The 23,766-nt window shown below is 40.6% G+C and overlaps 2 protein-coding genes across 3 annotated transcripts; both read right to left on the bottom strand.

The window, feature by feature from the left end:
• Positions 1-5,154, bottom strand: borcs5 (BLOC-1 related complex subunit 5). Its single transcript, XM_034587525.1, has 4 exons — positions 4,661-5,154; positions 3,645-3,788; positions 2,118-2,275; positions 1-1,220 (listed from the first exon to the last, which is right to left on the bottom strand). The coding sequence occupies exons 1-4, from the start codon at positions 4,716-4,718 to the stop codon at positions 987-989; spliced, it is 594 nt and encodes a 197-aa protein (XP_034443416.1). The 5' UTR covers positions 4,719-5,154; the 3' UTR covers positions 1-986.
• A 1,193-nt stretch (positions 5,155-6,347) lies between these two features.
• smc1b (structural maintenance of chromosomes 1B) lies at positions 6,348-22,797 on the bottom strand. Of its 2 annotated transcripts, XM_034587522.1 has the most exons (25): positions 22,598-22,797; positions 21,989-22,177; positions 20,395-20,507; positions 18,900-19,103; positions 18,002-18,240; positions 17,569-17,827; positions 16,985-17,125; positions 16,749-16,831; positions 16,356-16,563; positions 15,974-16,159; positions 14,969-15,160; positions 14,723-14,869; positions 14,344-14,481; positions 13,699-13,815; positions 13,382-13,488; positions 11,941-12,082; positions 11,581-11,726; positions 10,677-10,830; positions 10,422-10,520; positions 10,140-10,296; positions 9,764-9,918; positions 8,518-8,669; positions 8,066-8,135; positions 7,155-7,265; positions 6,348-7,073 (listed from the first exon to the last, which is right to left on the bottom strand). In XM_034587522.1, exons 1-25 carry the CDS (start codon positions 22,704-22,706, stop codon positions 6,930-6,932), a joined length of 3,762 nt encoding a protein of 1,253 aa, XP_034443413.1. In that variant the 5' UTR covers positions 22,707-22,797; the 3' UTR covers positions 6,348-6,929. The 2 variants fall into 2 exon arrangements, with proteins under 2 accessions (XP_034443413.1, XP_034443414.1); XM_034587523.1 differs by lacking the exons at positions 6,348-7,073; positions 7,155-7,265; positions 8,066-8,135; positions 8,518-8,669 and adding an exon at positions 9,602-9,655 and having other exon boundaries at positions 9,696-9,918; positions 22,598-22,782.
• Between the last annotated feature and the right edge of the window lie 969 nt (positions 22,798-23,766).

Genomic DNA, 23,766 nt, shown 5'->3' with positions numbered 1-23,766 from the left:
CTGCTTTATGTTCATCTGGTTATGGATTTTATTTCCTGTGTACTTCTCTTTAGCTTAGCATTGACAGCTAGCATGACATGTTAGCATGAAGAATGGCAATGTTGTGTGTCCCAAGCATGAAAACTGTGAGTCTAGTGTAAGGCTCGTTTTTTTTCAACTTTTTGGGTTTAAATTCAAAGGTCTTGAGACAACTGCTCGAGCAAAAGAGTCCAAATAAATTAAAGTCAAATTCACCAAAGACAAAACAGAACTTCAAGACGTCACATTGAGAAAACTGTCGCCGAAGGAGCTTCTCACTTTCCTTCCAATGTGCAGCACATCCATGCTCTCTGTGCAATCTAAAGTCTGTAATCCTTCTTCATGCGTACTCTCCGGGAGTCTCTTCGTCTTAACGACCCAACATGATACACCAATACAGATCAGAGATTTGAATGCAGTCAGTCTGCATGCATGCAGTGCTTGGAAGGGATATTCAAATGGTGACTGGGAGTGGAAATGAGATGAAAACCAAAATCGCCAACCACTGCAAGTTCAGATGTACATTTTGAAAGCTGACCGAAATATTTTGAGATGTTTATTAGTAGCTCACATCCACATTGGAGTCTGTAAAACCTGCTACACGTATGCAGGAGTTATTTCTGTCTCTTTCATGTTTGTTCCTCCTTTGCCTTTAAATTACCTTGGACAAGAAATTTGCAGTGAAGGGATAAATAACAATCCTCCAGAGCATCGTCTTGTAGGGTCCGGGCACAGGAACAGAGCAGCTCCAGTGGCAGAATGATGTGGTCAAATTCAGGTGTGAATGTGTGTTTAGTAAGCTGGATGCTGTGTTTTCAAAACATGATGACACATCTGACTAGACTCCCACATTTACACCTGAGCTCCTCATCTACTATGAAAACAAACAAAAAATAACTTGAATGAATCAAGACTTCTAATCGTGTAAAGAGTTAATCTCCCTACAGCTGGACAGACCCGCACTTCCACTACTTTGTGGCAGCGTCCCCATCGGGTCTCATGCTGAAGGGCTCCAGGCGCTCGCTCTCAGGCAGCATGTTGTTTAGGCGCTCCATCAGAGGCACCGTCTGGTCGATTCCCATCTGGATGCGTCTCAGGATCATGGACATCTCGTTGACCTTCTGGATCTGCTCAGCGTACTTGGCGTAGCGTTTCTGGCGCTCCTGCATTATGCTGAACAAGGTTTCTACAGATAAGTCCATCTGGAAGAAAACAGACGAGGGAGAAAGAGCAAGATTTAGAAAGAGAGATAGTCTGTGACTTTTGATGACACTTTGAATCATCTCAAAGCAAAGCAGAGAAAATATGAAATATCTGAGACGATTTATAAAACTTCTGGTTTACAACTACTCATGTTCCTAATGTAAAATGTGCTGGTTAAATAAAAAATAAAAAACCTGTCAATACCAAATGTCTAATAAATATGAAATTTTAGCATAGCCTTTCCAAAAAGCTTTTTCTAATGTAATTATCACAAACGGAATCTTTTTTATTATTTAAACATGTTATCAAACCAAAATGTAGTCATAATAACCGAGACATAGAACATTTGTCAGCTTTTTTGTCTTTATAATATGACTGCACTTTATTAATATTTGCATTGCCTATCTTTGTTTCAATGATTTTTTTTAACTTTTTCAATTATTGAGTCTTTAAAATGTAAAAGAAGCTAAAAAGATTATCAATTTTCCTAAATGACTTAAAATGACTTGTTTCGCCAAGAAAAAACTCAAAACCTTTGATAAGAAAGACAGAAAAAGAAAAGCAGCAAATTCTCACATCTGAGATTCTGGAATAAATGAGTATTCATAAGAATTGAACAGTTAATTAATTATCCAAACTTCCCTCAGTTTCCTGTAGACTGTGGGTAGCTGTGGAATTTTTTTTTATTCTCAGACAGTTTAGCCACGACTTTCTCAGCACTGGCCACCTTTGCCGGTTCAGGACAACTGGAGTCTTAGCCGTCAGGAAATTCCCTAGGCAGGAATCCCTCAACTAGGACATCTCTTCAACAAGCTAATTGGTGTGTTTTTTTAAATTTCCAGAGAGCAAAACCTAAACTTAGGGGTGAAGTAACATTCTGTCCCATGCAATTTTACCTCTTTTATCCTCTTGACCAGGGCATTCTGGTCGAAGGCCACGGCCTCTGCACACTGGTGTAGATGGTCCTGGTAACGGATGCAGAGCTGCAGAACCTGAGCATTATCCAGCCTTTCTAGACTCACAGTGCTGGGTGACGTCTGGCCGCTCAGCACTCCTGTGGAGAGAAACGAGCAGAGGACCCACATAAACATGTTAGAACAGGGTAATGCTTGACAAAACCTAGCTTTTGGTAATTATTTTAATTAGCTATGCTCTGGATCTGACGAATCTACCCTTCCTGCTATTTCAGGAGTGTGCCTACACAGGAAACCTGACTAATTTTCCTTCTAATACAGTGCTAATGAGTTGCAGTGACAATTATCTTTGCTGCACAGAATGTTAAAATAGACCATTGGGAACTTGTGTAAGATGTGATGAAACTGTCACCACCTTCATTTGAAAACTGAAAATCTAAAAACCTGACAAAAGATCTGCACAATGTATCCAAAGACCCTCATTTATGAGAGCAACATTTCAATCTGACAAACAAATCTTTGCCAGACATTATCAAGATTTACCAGAGAGACCAAAACATTGCTATACATATCATCCATCCATCCACCCATCCATGATCTATACTGCTAATCCTAACAGTCGCTGGGAGCTGGAACCAATTCCAGCTGACAGAAGGTGAGAGACAGTGTAGGCTGTACTATTTTTGTCTGACAGTGTTTTTGTCTGACAGTGTTTTTTAATCTAGCACGTGTAAAAGTTTCTTTCAGGCATTTGCCCTCTACACTTACCCAGAAATGGAGATCTGATCCAAATCAGTGATGATAGTTTAACACTTAAAGATAGGGTTGGTAATCCTAGAAAAACTAGCAAAGCAGGCTACACTTCCTGGGATACATCCGACTGCCTCCCATTGGCCCTCTTGTCAAAAGCTCCGCCACCAAAACAAATGAATGTGTACTGACTGATAACTGCTAGAAGACAACTTTTTTATCTCTGCACCTTATAAGACTCCAGTCATGCGCAATGAGAGCACAGGCAGGGTGAGAACAGACAGACAGGTGCGCCAGCAATTCTGTCGATTCATCTGGTCCCAATAAAATGATTGGTTGTGTTTATGTTGCCATAAAAAGTGTTTCAGTTACAACATTGCAACCCTACCTTTAACACATATCTTATAAACATTATCTGCCAGATACTGTATACTTTATTGGGATTTCTGTTGTGAGTGAACACTTGGAGACTGAAGAGGGTTGTAAAATGTATGCTTATTAATGTGTTTATTAGTTATAAGTAGCTTTAACTAATAAAGTATAAATAAATGCTGGTTAAAATGTGCAGTTTCCACTGAAACAACAAGCCACAGTCTACAAAATGACCAGCAAGCAGAGACTATTCAAAATAGGTTCATAAAAAACAAAGCATAATGATTGTATTGTAAATTGTATTACATTGGGTTATTTTTGAATTGCTGAACCAAACTGTCTGAACGATGAAAATCGATGTCAGCAGCTGGGGAACTTGAACGGTACCTTTCAAAAGTGGCTGAAATGTGGGTATTTCTTGAAGCTTGATGACGTCTGGGTCATTGTGGATATTCCGCAATGACTGGGTCCCCTGGGTCACAACCACAATATCATCCATCTTCGCCTTCTGCTTTGCTGGAGACGGCACCACTGCAACAACAACAATACTCTTAATATTAACAGGCACAAATCCCTTGACCATGTCACAATCAAATCACTTGCTGCTAACTGTCAACACTAATCTGAGAAAATGTGTTAAATGTGTTTGAGATGTACGACAGTGTAGATGTAGATGTAAGAGTACTTTGGATTACACTGATCCATTTGAAACTTGATGGATTGATGAAAGACAAACTTGCATCCTTTATTTAAAAAGTTTTGTCACAAAGGTAAAAAATACTGGATCCAAAATTTGATTTATGTGAAAGTACAAATTTATCTTTAAACTTAGAAATAATAATGTGACATTTATCATGACAATCATCGATATCGACTGATATGAAAGTTTTTATCTTGATATAATTTTTGCCATATTGCCCAGCCGTATAAGAAAAAATGTCAAATCCTCTAATTTCAGCTTCTCACATGTAAATATTGAAAATGATTTAATCATTAGTAATATTATCAGACATATATACAAATGTAAACAAGTATTATTTATGCAGAACGAATCATTTCGGACTAAATGTATGCAATTGCTTTTATTTCCATATTAGATTTAGCATTGCTTTTACTGAAGAATGAACATGTTGTAAGATGAGTATAATTGTATTCTGAAGAAGTAACTGGAATCTGTAACTACAAAGTAAATGTAATGGAGTAAAAAATGTAATCATTAAATTTGAGGGGTAAACAAGTAAAGAAATACTGAAAGTACTGCAGTAACTTTACTCTCCATCAATGCCAGTGACAATGCAAAGGTGCATTCACTTTATTTAGTCAAGCTAATATATGTTGGTTAACCTAGAGGCGGATACAAGTGGACAGAACACAAGGTGTGATGTACCAGAGCACAGATTCACCTGACGAGCTGTAGTCCGAGTGTTTGTGCTCCGCTTCTCCGCTCTGCTCGGCTCCCATGATGCTAACGTCTGGCTAACGCGCTAGCAGTTAGCTTTCGTTAGAGTTTCCACAAACTGCAGCGAATTACCCACGAATACGTTTGATGCTGGAGGGTCCACATACACCGGGGCTGGCAGTGAGGCCACCCTGACCGCAGGAGAGGAGCTGGGGGCCAGGGGTGTTGTTGGCAGCGCTGCGACAGCAGTGTTAGCTATGTCAGCTAACGGTTAGCCTCAGTCTCAAACGTTCATGCTACAGTTTACTAGCTAACATGCTAATAGAGGAAGCTACACGAGCTGTAAACCCGGCGATGAGTGAGAGACATGTAGTTGAAGACATTAAACAATCTTAACATCAACGTCACATGACACACCCGACATGACTGACTTTCTGTTCACGATTCTTAGGCAGCTGACAGAGCAGCTTACTTCCGTAAACATTGATCACGTGGACTGCCCTGTGCTCGTTTCCATAGCAAAACATCACCGCCGCCTGCTGCTCCTGAGGTCTGACGTAAACACAGCTCACCACTCACACTTCAGGGTTTTCATGACTCTTTTCTCTACATGAATTCAGATAACATTTTGTCGGTGTTTACCAAATCTATATAACAATAATTCCAGGTCTTATATAATTAATAATTGTGTCCTTGGTCCAGAGCCTCTGTACGAAGTGTTCATATTTCAGCTAGAAAACGACTAAAACCAGCAGGACTATCCCCAAGAAGCAAAAATGAGGAGCAGACGCAACACATCTACAAAGAGACATACAATTACCACAAGACCCACAGAGCTCACAAGCAAAACCCTGAAATATCACTCAGTATCGCCCATTTCTTGCCAAGGTCCAACACTCAAGCAAGATGCACCAAATTTCACACACAGATATCAGTTCCCTTGATGTGCCTCATTTCTTCCATCAAGATCCATGAATTATTCCATGGGACATCAGTGAAACGGTTAAAAAACACCATGTTCTGGCAATGTTAAAGAAAAAGAGATAAAATGCCCGGGATCTGCACCAATTAAAAGTGTTCTTCCCTAAACTATACCACATCCTTCCACCAAGTGTCGTGGTAATCTGTCCAGTAGTTTTTGCGTAATCTTGCTTATAAACAAACAAACCATTCAACCTACACTGGTGAATAACCTCTTTGGCGGAGATAACGTCCAGAGACATAAAATGACCAGAGACTGACCACATTTGGATGCTTACAGACCACAAAGGGACACAAAACGACACAAACACTGCAGTGTCTCTTTCATTTTGGGGCCCAACATTGGAGGGGTGGGGTGGGCTTTTACCCAATCTAAGCCCAGAGACCTGTCATCTCGTAATCCATCCACCCACGCACCAAAATAAAAGGAAAGAAACTGTTGGATAGATTAATCAATATTTAAAAAACAGTAATATCTTCCAAAACGGACACCATAACAAGTCAGTTAGCTTCATAATCCCCATCAGCTGAAAGCCACAAGCTATAATTAGCATTACCTTTTATTATCTTTGGCAGGCAAGAAAAAATATTCAAGGCCTTTCCAAGGGGAAATAATGACTAAATCATCTGAGAGAATTAGTATTTTCTTTTGTGGTCAAATAAGACCTCCAGAAAATATACCACAGATCGAAAAAGTACAAAAAGCATCATAAGCTCTGTAGATTTAATAAACAAGGCACAAGTCATACTGAAAAGCTTAACTTTCAATACAAAACAATTCAAGTCACAAAGACTTAAACGAGAGCAAACATACAAACATGTATTAACTTATAGGTTTTATGTCAACTTTAATGACGTGGAACATCCTGTAGGATAAAGAACAGCCATTAACATTATAGTTCTCATTTAAAGCTGATGCATTTGATACATAACCATTTGAATGCTGTAATTTGTAAGAGTAACACCTCTTTATTCAAGACAATCTTGGTGGGTTTATTCTCCCTGTTAAGTTTCAGTCTTGTTAAACAATCTGCTAAATAAGAGGCTCAGGAATCCAACAAAAACACTAAATGCCTTGAGGTTTAAACTTTTACCCAAGAAGGAAGAAATCCTATTCAACGAATTACCAAGAACGGTTTACTAAAATCAATGTAGGAAAACAGTCTAAAATGGAACACAAGTCTTAATATTAGTTATAAAAGAACTACTATGCCTTTACATTAAGTCAAAATTTGAAAACAGTGAGAGCTGATTTTGTCATTAACATATCAGCAGAAACACAAATGAAGGCATTAGGCGGAGGACTCCAGGCCTCTGGAATCCTGTCTTTGGTCCACTCTTTCCTCCTTGTCGGTCGGTTTTCCGTTGTTTTCTTCAACCAGAGGGTACTGCTGCAGGTTCAGGGTCAGCATGCGGCTGAACATGCACTCAGCAAACTGTGACAACAAGGGACAAACAATGTAGTGACTGCATTTATGTAATAAAGAAACTTCCAACATGTTAGAAATGTTTCTTACATCTGAGTAGACTCCCAGCAGAGCATCTGCCTTGGAGAAGAACTCCTCCTTCAGGGAGATGACAATGATCTGCATGTTCTTTCTGGACTCCTCCCTGATGAAACTGGTCACCTGGATGTGAACAAAATACCAACATAGTGCGCAGGTAAGCACACAAAACCCGATACAACACTGACAATTACACTACCAGTCAGGTTTCCCAGTTTATTGAAATTTAAGTAGTTCAAATCAAGCAAATAACCCAGTAGGGGTGGACGGTACACAAGTGTCATAGTCATCACTGTTGATAGTGCACCATGACATGGATTGTACAATGCCTTCAACACAGTGATAAATCAACAGCCTAATTATAAAAAATACTGCATTTTTATTTCTTCAAATTATCAGTTGTGTTCCGAATACTTTTCCTTATATTTTGTATCAAATTAAAAGATAAAACATTATTGCTTCATCAGCTGTTGCCTTGCAAGGTACAGTATGTGATAAAAAGGAGCAGTCAAACTGATCAATTAAAAGTGTGGTGAGGTCACGTCAAAAGTAGCCACTTAAGTTTAAAGAGATGAGTGGAGTGTTAGAACAAGACGGGGACATAGAGGCAGCCACAGGAGAGGAGACTCGTTTCCCAAAATGGGGCACCTCAGCTGGCTATGTTTATTATTATTATTATTTACAGTATTATGCAATAGAGAGCGGTTCGAGTCGCTTTCTTCTGTCGGAACCCATCCAAGCCAGAGAGGAAACTAACCAAGCCTAACCATAACTGTAGGATTTCAGTTTTAGTTTTCTGAGCCTTACTCAGGCCCAATGCAGAAAACATATGGAAATGGAAGTAAGTGAAGAGAAACTTTGTGAACGTTTGGTGTTGAGTGGGCAGGAAACTAGGTAAACTCTGGGTGAAACTGGAAACATACCTTGTTGATGTTAGTGTTGTCCAAGGCTGCGTCCACTTCATCCAAGACAAGGAAAGGAGCAGGGCGGAAGCTGAGAGAAAAGACACAAGCACCAGTGTCAAACAGCAGCACAGCTACACAAACCACATGAGTCGAATGAACCTAAGATCAATAGCTTCAGTACAAAAGAAAATGAAAAAGAAGCAGCAGTAATTGATGCATTAAGCGGAGATGTCAAGTAAATCTTTGTGATATCTTTACATAGAGTTGATGACACTGAAGAGGAGAGTATCAAAAAGCTCTTCAAATTACATCATATATATTTTGTTACTCACTTCGTCAGTTTAAAAACTCATGGTCTTTAGCTGCTAAGTTCCCAATGCAAAGTGGTTTCTGAAATTGAATAACAATCTGCTATATTGTGAATGTGATTTATTGTCTGGTTTGAAGTTTTGTTGAACTTCCAGGATTACCTGTGAATAGCGAACACCAGGGCCAGAGCAGCAATGGACTTTTCTCCACCAGACAGATTGTCCATGGACATGAAGGATTTTCCAGGCGCCACACAGTTGTAGTTGATGCCGCCAAGGTACGGTTCCTCTGGATTGTCTGGAGTCAGAATGGCCTGGAACACATACAGCACTGTATTGTAACTTCTTTTAATGGAACTTCTCCTTTTAGACACCTTGTCCTTGTTTCTAACAAAGGGATTCTTCACAGAGTTTACCTAGTTAACTTAATATTTTAATACCATGCAAAATTTAATTTAATACCCATTTCATGCCCAAAGTATGAAAAAATACTTATGCTTTAATGCTCTCTTCAGAGCTATGCCCCTAAACCACATGAACACGCACTGCACTGCTAGAAGCCAACTTTTCTTTGACTTGCTATTCTTCTACTATCGTCTCTGCTTCAGCAGGGTAAGACTCTTGCTGAAGTATCCAGTCATGCACATGAGAGCACAGGCAGGGTGCGCGCAGCTAGGCAGATCGGTTAATGACAGACAGGTATGTCATGCTTATTAGTCCTCCAAGGGCCACAGACACAGGCTTTCTTTTTTTCATACAATGTGATTTATTGATGGCAACTGAGACGTGTTTCAGAAACGTATCAACCCTACCTTTCATACCTTCCTACCTTCATCAAGCTTTTGTTTATGTTTAACTGAACTTCCTTCTGGACTCAGTGTGGATGAAGATACACTTCAATTTTCAGTATCAAATGTTAACAAAATCTACTTATGAGGCTAAAAATGTATAACACCCGGGCCACACTGGGTGTGTGTGCAGCACGTGACGGCTGCGTCGCTGATCTGCTGCGTCTGCATCAGTCACACAGGGAGCATGTCTGCTGGTATGACTACTATATTAACTAGAATAAAAGTAGGTCTATGTACTCAACTAAAAGTCAGAACACTACTGCAATAACTAATCAAATGCTTGTTGAAATAAATTAATGGATTCAGTCGGCAGAAATGCCAAACTGTAGTAAGATCAGTTCACTGACTCCAACACACACAGGCAGTGTGGCAGCTCTGACCTGATAACGTGGGCGCCGTGTCTCACACATGCCTTTCACACATCCAGTGTGGCCCGGGCGTAAATCAGTTGAGTGTAGATAAGTTCAGCTTACGTTAACAGTACACGGTAGAGGACGGCATATAGACAAATACAGACAGAGGAGGACAGAGGAAAACATGTGCATGTGTTGCTTCACCTGAGCACTGCTGTTCCTGCACATTTTTTTATAGATCTGATCAATTACGACAGACACATGCTCAAAGCACTGGTTGAAGAGGTGGAGGCGCTGGGTTTTGACTTGCTCGAACTCCTGGTTGCACTTTTTGGTTACTTTGGTGCTGGCTTCAAAGGCTGGGTGAAGGGGGGGGGCAAGGCTTAATAACCAGTCCAGGTACTTCAGTTATCACATGACAACTCAGTATTATTACAACATTAAGCAACAGGTAGAAATCCAAAATGACTTAAATGTTTCAAAAAGTGCTTTTCAATGGCAAACATTTTTATGCAGAGATTTCAATACTCCACCTGTCAAACGTTTCATTTTTAAAAGAAACGCCTGAATAAAGAAATACCTTCGGTCACTCCCTGAAACTTGTCCTTCACCTCACTCATCTTTTCCAGAGCTTTCAGGTTGGGGGCCGTGGTGCGATGCAGTTCTAACTCTATGGAGGACACTGACTCCTTCAGCTTCTCTAGGGAAGCCTCTACCTCCTTCTCTCCTTGCAGACTCTGTATAAACATACAGTATATTCAATACATACATGTGCTGTACAAATGTATTGTGGTACATGCTGGTCACATGAATAAACAGAACTCAGATAAAATCAGGGAGATGATGAAGCTTCAAGTCTCACCCTGAGCTCAGCCTCCAGTTCAGAGTAATCGATGACGAGCTGTGCCTCTCTCTCGTAGATGTCCATGGTAGCTGAAGTGCTTTCAGATTCTGTGTCCATCTGCACAACAAACACAGATCAGTCACACCAAAAGTCATTTTCAAACAACTCTTTAAGTTTTACAGTAAATTTTTATGCATATCCCTTTGGTTCGAGTGATCTCTGCAGACTTTAAAACAGACACCTGCACTTCTCCTGTGTCTCTCTGTATCCTACCTGCACCCGACTGATTTCATCCAGGTTCCCTGACAGCAGAGTGATGGGCAGACTCTGGATCTTGCAGGCCAGCAGTAGGTTGTGTCTGGCTAAGCGTTTCTGCTCTAAAGCCGACTCTGCAGACATCACCTCCCGCTGAAGCTTCACCAACTCTCTGACAGAAAGAGAAACAGAGAAAAGTGCCCTTTTAAAAACATGGCTATTTCTTATGGTGTTGTTTGGAGCTGGATTTTATTTTTCGTCATCATAAAAGTGGAAGGTTAGGGGACACTTAAAAATAAGAGTCATTCGTATTCGTACCAGCCTACCAGTTTTGCTCAACATTAGTGCCGTCAGTCACCAGAAACACATGGTAGAAGCAGAATTTTATAAAATTCCAGGTTGATCTCAAAATGTCTACTACGAGACTGTGAAACTGTGTTATATGCTCCTGTAGAAGCCTGTATATCTACTGCATATGTGTTTTATTCAATTATACAATTTCAAGGAGAAATACTCCACTACCCACAATCCTCAAGTGTAATAGTGATGTGTTTGATTGGTGGGGCTCAGTGTTACCATGGAAATGGTTCCACGCTTTAACCTTATTAAGGATTTTCTGAAACGTCAATGGAGAAAGTTAATGGAAAATTTACATCCAGAACCAGTATAGTCGAAAAGTGGGCAGTCACTGCTTCTCTATGGTTTGCACAAGTTAACATCACATGTTACATTAAACATTTTACTTAAGGAGGCCCCACCTTCAATAAATTCAGTTACAATTACGTGAAAAAGTATATGAGCTACCACAATGGACAAGTCGTTTTTATACTACCTTGCAGAGGAGAAACCTCTGTATAAGCATCTGCTGCTGAACTAATAGAAACAGTGGCAATTTCACTAGTAATATTAGTGTAATTCTTACCTGTTGACCTCTTGAAGGCTTTGGGTTTTCTGGTCCAGCTCAGCTTTGGCAGCAGCCACTTGGTTCTTCTTGGACAGCAGCCTGTTGTTCACCTCCAGCAGTTTGTTCTGAGCTTCCTCCACCAGCAGCAGCAGCTGTTCCTCATCCTGCAGAGGAATGAAACATGCAATGGCCCAAAAGTTTGATCTGAGCCAGAGTATGTCCATCACCAGTCCAAGAATCTACTAAACCCTTGATTCAACTTTTAGTTAGTGGGGCCGTTATTTTTGGCCATGCTCATTGGAAACTAAAATTGTCACTCTGCATAGTATTTGACCCTCTGGCAAATAACAAGAGGTAGTCCAACACTGAGATGATTACCTTCTTCTGCTCTGCCATTGACCTCTTCTCCTTGTTGATAGTTGCCTCCATTTTGCGAAGTTTCTCCATCTGCTGCTTCAGTTGGTCTTGTTCGTACTCCAGCTGTGCATTCAGACGAGTACGCTGAGTCTCAAACTCCAGCCTTAGGGGAGAGGAATGGTGCATCAAGGTGTTTATGTTGCAAATGACATGGAGTCTTGCAGACGTACCGTGCAAATACTGTAACTTTATAAAACAAGTATACCCAGTACTAAAACATGTACAAAACTAAATCTGTATTTATAAGAAAATTACATACAATTACATTAAAAACATGATAAAATGAAGTTTCCATTGGTTTTAGAGTTAATTCACAGCTTTGACAGTTCACACCCACAATCCTTCATGAATCAAATCCCATCTCCTTCAAGCAATTCACCCTGGGAAAAAGTTGCATGTGTGTGTCAGAGTGTCCCGAAATACTGACTTCAGCATCAGACCGCGTGCAGTGCATTGCTGTTACTTGTAGAAGTAACAAGGTAAGAAGACGTCTCTGGAGTCAGCTGGAGGATCACTATGCTGGATCTATTTATAACCCTGGCTAAGTTACTGATGGAGTTGCTGGTCTCGATGGAGAGAAGGCCAACGCTTCCTAACTTAACTACTGACTGGCTGACTGACTAATTGATGGTGTCATAAGTAGACCCACCTGATAACAGTGTATAACAGTGGTCACCAACCTTTTTCGAGCCCAAGATCCCTTTTTAATTCTAAACGTAAGCTGAGATCTACCACCCTGATATCTTCCAAAAAAAACACTTAGGAAGGTCATATGTATTATTTTTGCAATTTCTGTTAAAGGCTGAATGTACGAGCATAAATATACACAAAGAAAGGCAGTGATGCAACTTTATCTATTCAATGCACAAAGTTCACATTAATATCAATTCATATTTACAGCATCTGTTCAATGCACAATATTTAGCTTATGCAGAACAATGTTTTTACATAGGCTTTGCCTTGAATATGGCCATAACTATGACAAATATGATAAATAGTCATATTTATGAGGTGAAAGATAATTGTCTCTGTTTATTCTGCAGTCAACTACAATGTTTATCTGTCAATGTCACAAACGTATTTCCAACACTTCCCAAATCCGTTTCAAAGTAAAAGCACTCCAGCGTTTCACTTTCTGAATCCATTCCTTTGTTCTAACGGGGCTTTGATTGTTATCGACAGACTGGAGGATTAACGACAAAAGTCCTATTGTGATTGTATAAAAAGGCCCACTTAAAACATTTATGAAACTTTAAAGCCATACACAATTCCTCACTCAAAATCACAAATGAAATCTTTATCGGATCTTTATGAGGTGTTTATAATAAATCATTCATCACAGACCTGGCTCGTAAAATTTAGCACACATCACACAGTTAAAAATGGTGAGTGGTTGTGGTACCTTTTCTTGTCAAGCTCTTCCAGCTGTTTCAGGTATTCCTGCTCATACTCTCGGATGCTGTCCACACCGATCTCAGCACAGAAGTCAGCAAACACCAGGTCCTCGATCTGAATACAAACATCATCTCATTCAAATTTGATGAGGTGTTATAACATTATCAGGATTTATTGAGTACAATTATGTAATTTTAACTTTTACAGCTTTTTTCATCTTAACAGTAATATAGGAAATGTAGAAAGTAGTGGTGTTGGAAAAATCTATTTTAGTCCAAGTCAGCATGTGGCAACAGGTTGTGAAAATGCTGCAAACAAAGGAACCTGATCGATCTGGTCTCTGATCCTTCTCATCGCTGCATCCTTTGCCTCCACACTTTCCTGCTGCATCTGGATCTGAGAGTCCAGGTTCACTAATTCACTCTCCATACGAGAAATCTCCTGAAAACCACAGGTAGACAGGAAAAGACACTTAAAAGAGATACTGTACAACTGCTCATGAGTTGGGATCTAGAAAGCTGCACTGATTTTTAAATCTATGCTGAAACTAAACCTCCCTAAATATCCTCTACTATTTAGATACATTCCCCATCCTATCTTGCCTCTTGGCTGTCTGTCTCTCTCACACATACGACGTTTGAACCGGTGGCTGAGACAGCCAATCAGTTCAATCTGTTCAATTGGTTCGACTGTACGACTGTGGTCTTGGCTGCTAGGGTCTTGGCTGCTAGGAGACTCTGGAGGAGATAAGCCTCAGCTTCATATGACATATTTACAAAAATGTGTGAGCTGCTACTGGAGTCATAGCTAATTCGTTTGTTTGTATGTGTGAGCGATCTGCTTCAGTGTTATCATGATATATCTTTGTGGATGCAAGTTGAATATGATATGTCTGGAGCATTGGTTTATACAGACATCTACAGTAAAATAATGTAATAACCCCCTTTTTTTTTTTTACTTTCATCATACCGCTTGGCAGTGAAGGATGTTTCTTTTGCGAATGTTTGCCAGCTCATTTTTGGAGTATTTGAGGCGGGTCTGAGCACCATGAGCCTGAGCAATGATCTGGTTCAGGTCTGACTCCTTCCTCTTCAGCCTCATCAGAGTCTGAAAAAACACAGCAGGACTGTTCATCCGCATCCTAAAGAAAAGTCTTAGCTCAATTACACACTGTCTTGCACATTACGTTACATTATGTGTTATTTGGAAATTCAACCAAAAGTATACAGTATCGTTGATAGAACTTATGTTGTTTAAATAATGATGAAAGTTTCTATAGCTGAATAGAAAATAAACAAAAATAATCAAAGATTTTGGATACTGCTGTTGAGGTTACGTGGTGACTCACGCGTAGCTCAGCTGTAAGCTGCTCCTTACGTTCCCTCAGCTGTGTCATGTCCTTCTCGTCCCAGCAGCGAGCTTTGCTCCGCAGATCACTGGAGCCTCCAGAGATCACGCCTGACTTTGCAAACAGTGTCCCGTCCAGCGCTACGGTCTAAGGAAAACTGAATAAAACATCTGCTGCCAGAAAAGGCAAACATGTCCATCCTGACACATCCCGACTCAAACAACCATGACTGACAGTCAAGCTTACCTTATTCCGCTCCTGTCTGTCAAAGGCTATGCTACGAGCTTCTTTGATCGTCTCACACACCAAGGTATTGCCACAGACAAACTGCACTACTTTTCTCAGCTGGGCGGCACCTGCAGCAGCGTTCACCTGGACAATATCCACCATCATCTTGGCACCAGGCACCTCCCTCAGTCGCTCATTCAGAGGACTCACCTGGGCAAACACAATAGTGATGCTGATCACGTCTGTCCCGGGTCAAATTCATCAGAATGAGCAATTGATTATATAAAAGAATTGCGTAGCGTAATTATGATCCCAGAACCCGAGGGAAAAGTAACGGCGCATGCACGCACGCGCACACGCACACGCACACGCACACGCACACACGCACACAAACAGTGTGATCAACCACGTGTAAACTCGGTCTGGGTAAAATCAAAAGACTTTGTAAACTTAGTCAATGTATTGAGAGCCGGAGATGGCGTGTCTCTCAGTTTGGCTTGACACGGTTGGTGCAGTGGGCAGCGGGAATGATAGATACACAGAGAAGAGCAGTAAATTACTGACAGAGCCGGTAAAAACTGTAAAAAAAAAAAAAACTTTCACGGCCCACAAATGTATGGAAAGACCACAAATGATCACTGTCAGCGGACTTAGTGAAGCTGTGCATGGCTCCCTGGGTGTCTGCCCCGGACTCAGAGGCGCTGTGGCCGGGCTGTGCGCCCTCCCCCTGCGACCGTAGCCAGGTGGAATTTCTTCAATAAAACCATGTTGTCGGAATGGAAATAATGCTTTTCATTCTGTCTGCATAGACCACTTACTGTGTGGGGTCTATGTTAGCATCAAAACCAAAGCAGAAAGACTTGGCATCCACGCACCAAAACGGACAATGTATACTTAAACATTTGTTTATTTATCGCAAGCATATCGTCATCGTGATATTCAACAATGATATTGCATGTTTTCCTAATATCCTGCAGCTCTGGTTTTCCATTTTAAACCACCTTGGAAATGGTTTCAACTTACATCCAAGTAGTCGATGGGCAGAAAGGTTTCAGGTTCATAATGCTCCTCCTTAATAAAAGAGATGCAGTCACGGGCCACCTTCTCCGTGGTCACCACAATAGCATTCATGTAACGGCCAAACACCTTGGTGACAGCCAGCTGGTACTTCTTATGGATTGGACTGCACAAGTCCAACAGCTGACCATACTGGTACAGGGAAATAAAGGAATAGATGAATGACACAGTGGGTTCACAAGAATAAACCTAATAGTTACAGGAAGTTTCTCTCATATTATACAACCAGACTTTATTTGTGAGAATTTACTGCCAGCTCTCTGAAAACTAAATTTAGCAGGAAGTGAATGATACAGTATGATTTGAGTGATATGAGTTGGTCTCTTACCACAGATTCAGGGTAAAGTCTGCGTAGCTTCTCTCGCATCTCTTTGCGCTGCAGCTGACGCCGGCTTTCCTGTGTGTACAGACGGGCATTACCCAGCTCCTCCAGCACCTGACCCATCTCCTGGTTCACCTCCTCGCTGCGCTGGCGGCCGCGCTGCAGCTCTGCATTAAGGCGCTCCTCCTGCTGACCATACTCCTCAAGGGACGACCTGCGACATACAGTGCCTTTGTAACATATGTTTCCTTTTGAGATTCCACATCCTTACGCCAAAGTATTTAATTCTTCACTGATAAATCACCATGGAGTAATATCTCCCTGACAGCCAGGGAGAGTCTTACTAGAAGACATGACATTGTGCAGGACATGTGCTGATGAGGTACACTAATGACATACTCGCAGGTCCTGGTGTACTCCTCCAGCTTCTCTGTTCTACGTGTCAAATCTTCCAGCTGAGTGCGGTTGCTCCTGATGCCAACCTGCAGCAGGTGATTTGTAGTATTATAATTTATTAATCACAGATTCAGTGGTGACAAACAGTGCGATACATGTATTGTTCAGCAGCTGTTCAGTCTGTGTTTACAAACTTGAAAAGATGTGTTGTGTCAGTAGAAATGTGTCTCCAACGGTACCTCCACTTCTTTCTTTCTGCACTGGTCAAAGGCCAACTTTTCGTAGTCAGCTTTCATCTCCCAGTGCAGTTTCTCTGCCTGCTGGCTGAGGACAGCTGCCTGCTTTTGAGCCAGCTTCTTCAGGTCCTTGTATCGCTCTAACTGAAGCAGATATACATGCACAAACATGATAAGGATGGTCTGACAATGTCACTTTTTTGCTTACTGTTTCCTGGTATTTTCCAGTTGGCTGCAGGTCTAAGCTCTTATTTCAAAATCTAGGTCTTAGTCTTCAGCTGAGAATCTGGAACAGTTAAGAAGCCCCTGCCAGAGGATCTCAAAGTGCACTCAGTGTTGTATGGGGGATACAAATCTGTATTTAACTGAGGAGCTATAAGTAATTAAAAGAACCTTAAATTCAATTCTAAAATATACTGGAAGTCAATATAAAGACGCTAAAACCGGGGGGATGTGTTCCAACCTGATTTTACCATGTTTAAATGGATGTTGCATAACTCTGGCCTCCAACCTGCTAGTTGCTCAAATTAAATCTGGTAACTGACTTTGCGGAGAAAGGAAATGGCGTGTGTTTGACAAACACTTACCTGATCCTCTTCCAGCTCGATGTCCCTCCTGTGGGAAGCTCCCTGCTGCTGGGCCTGCTCCTCGTAATTCTTCCAGGTCCTGTCCAGTTCAGCGATCTCCCGTCGACCCTCTGCCACGTCCTGCTTTTGGATGGCCAGCACACTCTGACCCTTCTTCAGGGCATAACTGACCTCCTCAGCCTTTTTCATGTGATGGGTGGTGTTAACCTTGGCTTTGATGTACTGAGACCGAGCCTGAGACAGGATATGTTCATGGGCACTGGGTGAAAGCAACAGAGGAGGCTTTGGTTATTTCTAGTCAATGGAATCTTTTCTGACAGACCCCCCATATATTGAAATATAAAGAGACACCCCTAAAATTAAACTCAAGAAACCCTCAGAAAAATGTTACATTTAACCTATTTACAAAACTCTCCCTCACACACAAACTCACCGGATTTCCTTCTCAGTGTGCTGCTGCTCTCTAGAAAGACGTCCCTGTTCCTTCTTGTCGGTTTTGACCATGTGCTCCAAGCTCACCACTTTATTGTTCTTTGCAGCTGCAGCCAGCTGTTTCTCCTTCTGGATGTCACAGAGAGTGTTGATACCCCTCTCATTGTAGTAGAGCTCAGCCAGGCTTAGCTGCAGGCGGTTTTGGTGAAGGTCGTCAACCAGTGCCTGGTACTTCTGGGCCTGGAGAAAAGAGAGAGATGTGTGTGTGTGTGTATGTGTGTATGTGTGGGGAGGGGGTTAATTGTCGGATGTCCACGCTCAAGAGAAACTAAGGTCATCAAATTAAGTTGGTGCTAAACAGTCCATATGCATTGCATGGCCCGTTTTTACCGTCTGCATGGACGGTAAAAACGTTACGGAACGATAGCGTGAGCGCAAGAACAAGCATGTGCCAAATAATGCTGTAAATAGCCCAGCAGAAAGTCATACAATGCATCAATGGAGCAAAACACAGAGTTATAGATCTCTAATGTTATAGTGAGAAGTGTATATTTTGTTTGGTCAAGATAATGAATGGGAAACAGTGCTTTGACATTGCCAGATAGGGCATTAGCCATGGTGGAGGTATGCACTCTCAGAGCGCTCTGCTAATTTGTTATTTGATGGAGGGTTGATATTCTATCTTCCAGTTTGATAATCTTTTGCCTAAGGTGGTGGCTGCTAGAACATTCAGGAGAAGGGAGTGGCAGCATTATGGCATGCCCAAGAGGTGCTCTCCTCTCTAAAACAAACGTACCCAGAGTTTACGTTTGTTTGAAAAATCCATCAGTTTCCCATTTAAAATCAATGTTTCTCCTATGCTGACACAGGATGTTTATATTTGCTTCTTATGCTTTTACCTCAATTTTTTCCTGGGACACCTGCTTCCTCTCTACGGCGGCAGACTTCTTCATGTTAAACTGAAACTGTGTATTCTCTTTGGCCTTCAGCAGGGCCTCTTTCTTCTTATTGTACTCTGCAGCAAACTCTCTCGACTGACTGATGAGCTCGAACACTTTCGTCCTCTCCTTAGGGTCCTTCAAAGCAATGGACTCCACTGCCCCCTGGTGAGAAGCATCATGTTTAACAGACTTGTTTTGCATGGCTTTTATTGTATTACAAGCCATTACCAACTGTGCCTGTGTCTAAAATACCCCCTATGTTTTATGTCTTAATGTATTTCTTTCTTAATGTAGTGATGTTCAACTATTGTGTCTTGCATTTCCTAATGTTTCCGATGGCAATATTTCTGTTATCTTTTCAACCGTGTTCATAAATTTCTCTTTTTTGTATAACACTGAAAATAACATATTTCATTATTTTCTGAATAGAAATAATTAGGGAATCACGAAATAGATTTTTTCAACAAATGCCGATAACAGATAATTACCTGCTTCTCATGGCCAATGAAGATAACGATTAACCAATAATCTCACATTCTTTAATAAAAAAATGAATTGAATATAACCTGACCACTGTCGCTGAATGTGAACCGGAGCACTCCTGTACTTGCAGTGATGCCTTTCTCATGTTAAAAGTCTTCATCCAGCTACTGAGCCTGAGCAAAACCAATTTGACTTATGTCAGAGGTCCATTGGAAAACTTGCGTTGGTACCGCGTTGGTACGGTACAGACCTTTCAGGTGACTTATAAGATTGGTTTTGTTAAAACATGCAGTCCTTTTCCCTTCCCTTCAATACAGGAAAGTGCTGTGCATTGCTGCCACCTACTGACTTAAAAACATCATTGCAATTATCGGCTCTTTTTATCAGCTTACAATTCGTTATCGGAATAATAAAAATTTAAAAAAGGTTTCTTCTTATACTTTATTACAAATAAAGCACTTTAGAGTTAGGGTTTACTTTTTGGAGAATATATTGTGTCACAGTTTTTTTTTTTTAACATATATTCACTTATACCAGCATCTACAGCATGAAATATTGTCTGACGATAAACAGTCCCCTAGTAGCATTTGTAAGCAGTATAAACAAGTTTTACACTTGGTTCTTTTTGCACAGTTTTTATCAACAATTATAGCTCATAATATTAAGACATCATCATCAACTGTGTTGTGTTCAGTGTGTTCCTTTATCATCTGTTCATACAGAAGGTGCTTACAGGAAAAGTTATCAATTAATAGAAATTGCTAATTCAATTTTCATATACTGCTTATAGAAGCTAAATAGGAGGATTTAGAGTGATAAGTGTTAGAGCTGGTCTTACTTATGTTCCACATCATATTGCTGATGTAATTTCTGCATAATTTCATGTTACTACTTCAAAACAACACCCATATATACAAGTTACAGTGAATATAACAACACTGTTACACATTTCAGTCTCTTGGCAGTTTACCTGAAGCACCAGACAGTTTCGGGCTTTGGTCACAACGCCAATCTTCTTAAGCTCTTCCAAGTATTTGGCGAGACTAACTTGAACACTGTTGATGCGATACTCAGAGGTGTTTCCTGAACAATACAATGAAAAGCAGTGAAGACTGATTGTAAACAAAAACTCCCAAACACTCTGAAGATGTTAATGCTGAGTAGGGTTGCAAAGGGGCGGAAAATTTCCGGTAAATTTCCGGAAACTTTCCATGGGAAGTTAAGCTCGGGAATTTTGGGAATTTTGAAAAAAAAAATTGCCGCAAATTAAACGCTGAGCAATAAAAACGTCATTCAAAACTCTATTTTAAAGATGTATGGAATGCAGCACACGCTGCACGTTGAATTTCAACCCTGCACTGTGCATTTCTCCATCACATGCGCAGTGCATTCTTCCATCACATGCACAGATAATTCCCAGCATCCTGCACACTACAGCAGGGCTATTGAGGCCACACTACTGCATTAGCCCAAGGACTAGTCAGGTACGTTTTGATGATATTACTGGGGAAAATATATTAGCATGCTGATTGAGGATTGTTCATCTAGCCTATTTCTATTCATTTATCCATCAATTGTAAAATATTTTTAAAGACGATTCCAATTGTTTAGCTAACTATTTATATCTCTGGCATTGCATTAGTGTTTTCTACAAGCTTTTTTCTCATCTTATTCTACAGAACAATGCTACGTGCACTATCTCGTGTGGAGACATTTCACCCCAGCCAATGTAGAAGGAAAGGCTGTGTACATTTGCAAATACTGTGCAAAGACCTATGTTAAGAATACCACAAAGATGCAGAAGCATATAGTCAAGTGCCCAAAGTTTCCTCAGGGCTCAAATCAGCTTATGACAAAACAAAATGTTTATATTTATGTCTGTATATGACAAGGTAAATACAGTTAGTATAAATTACCCACAAAATTTCCAGTTAATTCCCGTATATTCCCGTTAATTCCCATGGAAAGTTTCCAACTTTGAATATTCCCGGAATTTTGCAACCCTAATGCTGAGTTTTCAGTATTTGATTTTTTTTCAGCACTGCTACCTAAATTTGAGACAAAAGTATTAATCAGCATATATTAAATCCTAAACTATTTGTTATACAAGTTACAGAATTTTCACTTTGTGACGGCTGTTTTGAAAAGGGCTATCACTGTTTTGAATAAAGATATCACTATTATTATCAATACCAACCACTTTTAATGAGGAACAAAGCAGAAGGAAATATGTGAGCAAAGTTATTCTTATTAAAGAATAACTGTTATCATATTAAAAATATGACAACCTCTTTTCTGAAATATGACAGTTAAGTTAAAAGTTTATTTAAACTGCAAGGCAGAAAGCTTGCAGGAGTATAAAGGTGCTATGTCAAAGGATACAACGCTTGTTTAACTCAAATTAAATACAGTGTTATAAAGTAACTACACTACTTCAAATTGACTCCACTTCAGTCATCAACACACACATGTTACTGTGTGAATAATAATGTAATAATGAATGTGACCTGAATTTGACAGCCTTTCCCTTCACTGCAGTCTGCTGTGAAGTGATTTGAACCCACCGGTGATGCTCCGCCGGAAGACGGTCTCCTGCTCCTCGTCGTCCCGGTACCGGATGGAGACCCGGGCCGTGTTGGACACGGGCTGGCCGATGTGGGCTCCGTGAACCAGGTCTCCAAGGTGCTTCACCCGGAGGAGGGCAGCCCGCTCCCCTATGGCGAAGCTCAGGGCGTCCATCACATTGGACTTGCCTAGTTTGAATTGACGTGTTACATATGTCCTGCTTCAATAATACAAATCGATAAAGTTCGACACAGTGGAGTTTGCTTCTGCCAGGTTAATGACGATGCTGAGCATTTTCTCTACATATTCAAACCAAGTCTGGATCAACAACACTGTTCATTTAGAGCATAAAGGTTATTAAAACATATAAGCTAACTGTCAATATAAATTGATGCTAGCAGCATGAATTAAAAATAATTAACTGAACAAAACTTCAGAAGTTTAGGCTAGTTGAAACACCGATGAAGGACATTGTCTGCTAGCATCGTCTGCTAGCATTAGCAGCTAGCATCGTCTGCTAGCATTAGCAGCTAGCATCGTCTGCTAGCATCAGCAGCTAGCATTAGCTGGCTAAAGAGCAGCAGAAACTGACATTTGAAGTTACTTACCTGAACCATTTGTGCCAATTATACAGTTAAATCGCATAAACGGGCCGATAACCTGCTTCCCTCGCCAGGACTTGAAGTTTTCAATGTCAATTTGTTTCAGATAACCCATTTTAAGACCTCTTTAGCAAACTGAATGGAGACGCTGCCGTCTGCATCAGAGACCAAGTGAAAAAGGATGAAGGGAACAGGTGCACCCCCACAACAAGCGGGAAACTGACGGGTTCTTTTCTTTGAAAGGCTTTTCATCCATTTCATATATATATATACACAGGATATATATGCATGTATACATACTACATACATTCATACATACATTCATACTGTACATACATACATTCATAAAGAATACAATATTTGAGTGCATAATATATAGAGTGCAATGTCAATTATACATGTATTTAATGTATATATATATATATATATATATATATATATATATATATATATATATATATATATGCATGCATACATTTGTTATTTGTAGGCATGACTACAAATGTTTTCCATGCATAAAGAACTGAGGTGGCACATGAACAGGGCCCAGATGTACAGTGGGTCAAAAAAGTATTTAGTCAGCCACCAATTGTGCAAGTTCTCCCACTTAAAAAGATGAGAGATGCCTGTAATTTTCATCATAGGTACACTTCAACTATGAGAGACAGAATGGGGGGAAATAATCCAGGAAATCACATTGTAGGATCTTTAATGAATTAATTGGTAAATTCCTCGGTAAAATAAGTATTTGGTCACCTACAAACAAGCAAGATGTGTGGCTCTCACAGACCTGTAACTTCTTCAAGAGGCTCCTCTGTCCTCCACTCGTTACCTGTATGAATGGCACCTGTTTGAACTCGTTATCAGTATAAAAGACACCTGTCCACAACCTCAAACAGTCACAATCCAAACTCCACTATGGCCAAGACCAAAGAGCTGTCAAAGGACACCAGAAACTAAATAGTAGACCTGCACCAGGCTGGGAAGACTGAATCTGCAATAGGTAAGCAGCTTGGTTTGAAGAAATCAACTGTGGGAGCAATTATTAGAAAATGGAAGACATACAACACCACTGATAATCTCCCTCGATCTGGGGCTCCACGCAAGATCTCACCCCGTGGGGTCAAAATGATCACAAGAACGGTGAACAAAAATCCCAGAACCACACGGGGGGA

This window comes from Hippoglossus hippoglossus, chromosome 6 (genome assembly GCF_009819705.1).
Source record: "Hippoglossus hippoglossus isolate fHipHip1 chromosome 6, fHipHip1.pri, whole genome shotgun sequence".
In the NCBI taxonomy this organism is placed as follows: domain Eukaryota; kingdom Metazoa; phylum Chordata; class Actinopteri; order Pleuronectiformes; family Pleuronectidae; genus Hippoglossus; species Hippoglossus hippoglossus.
Note: the sequence above shows the minus strand (reverse complement) of the source record. Positions and strands in the feature narration are given on the sequence as shown.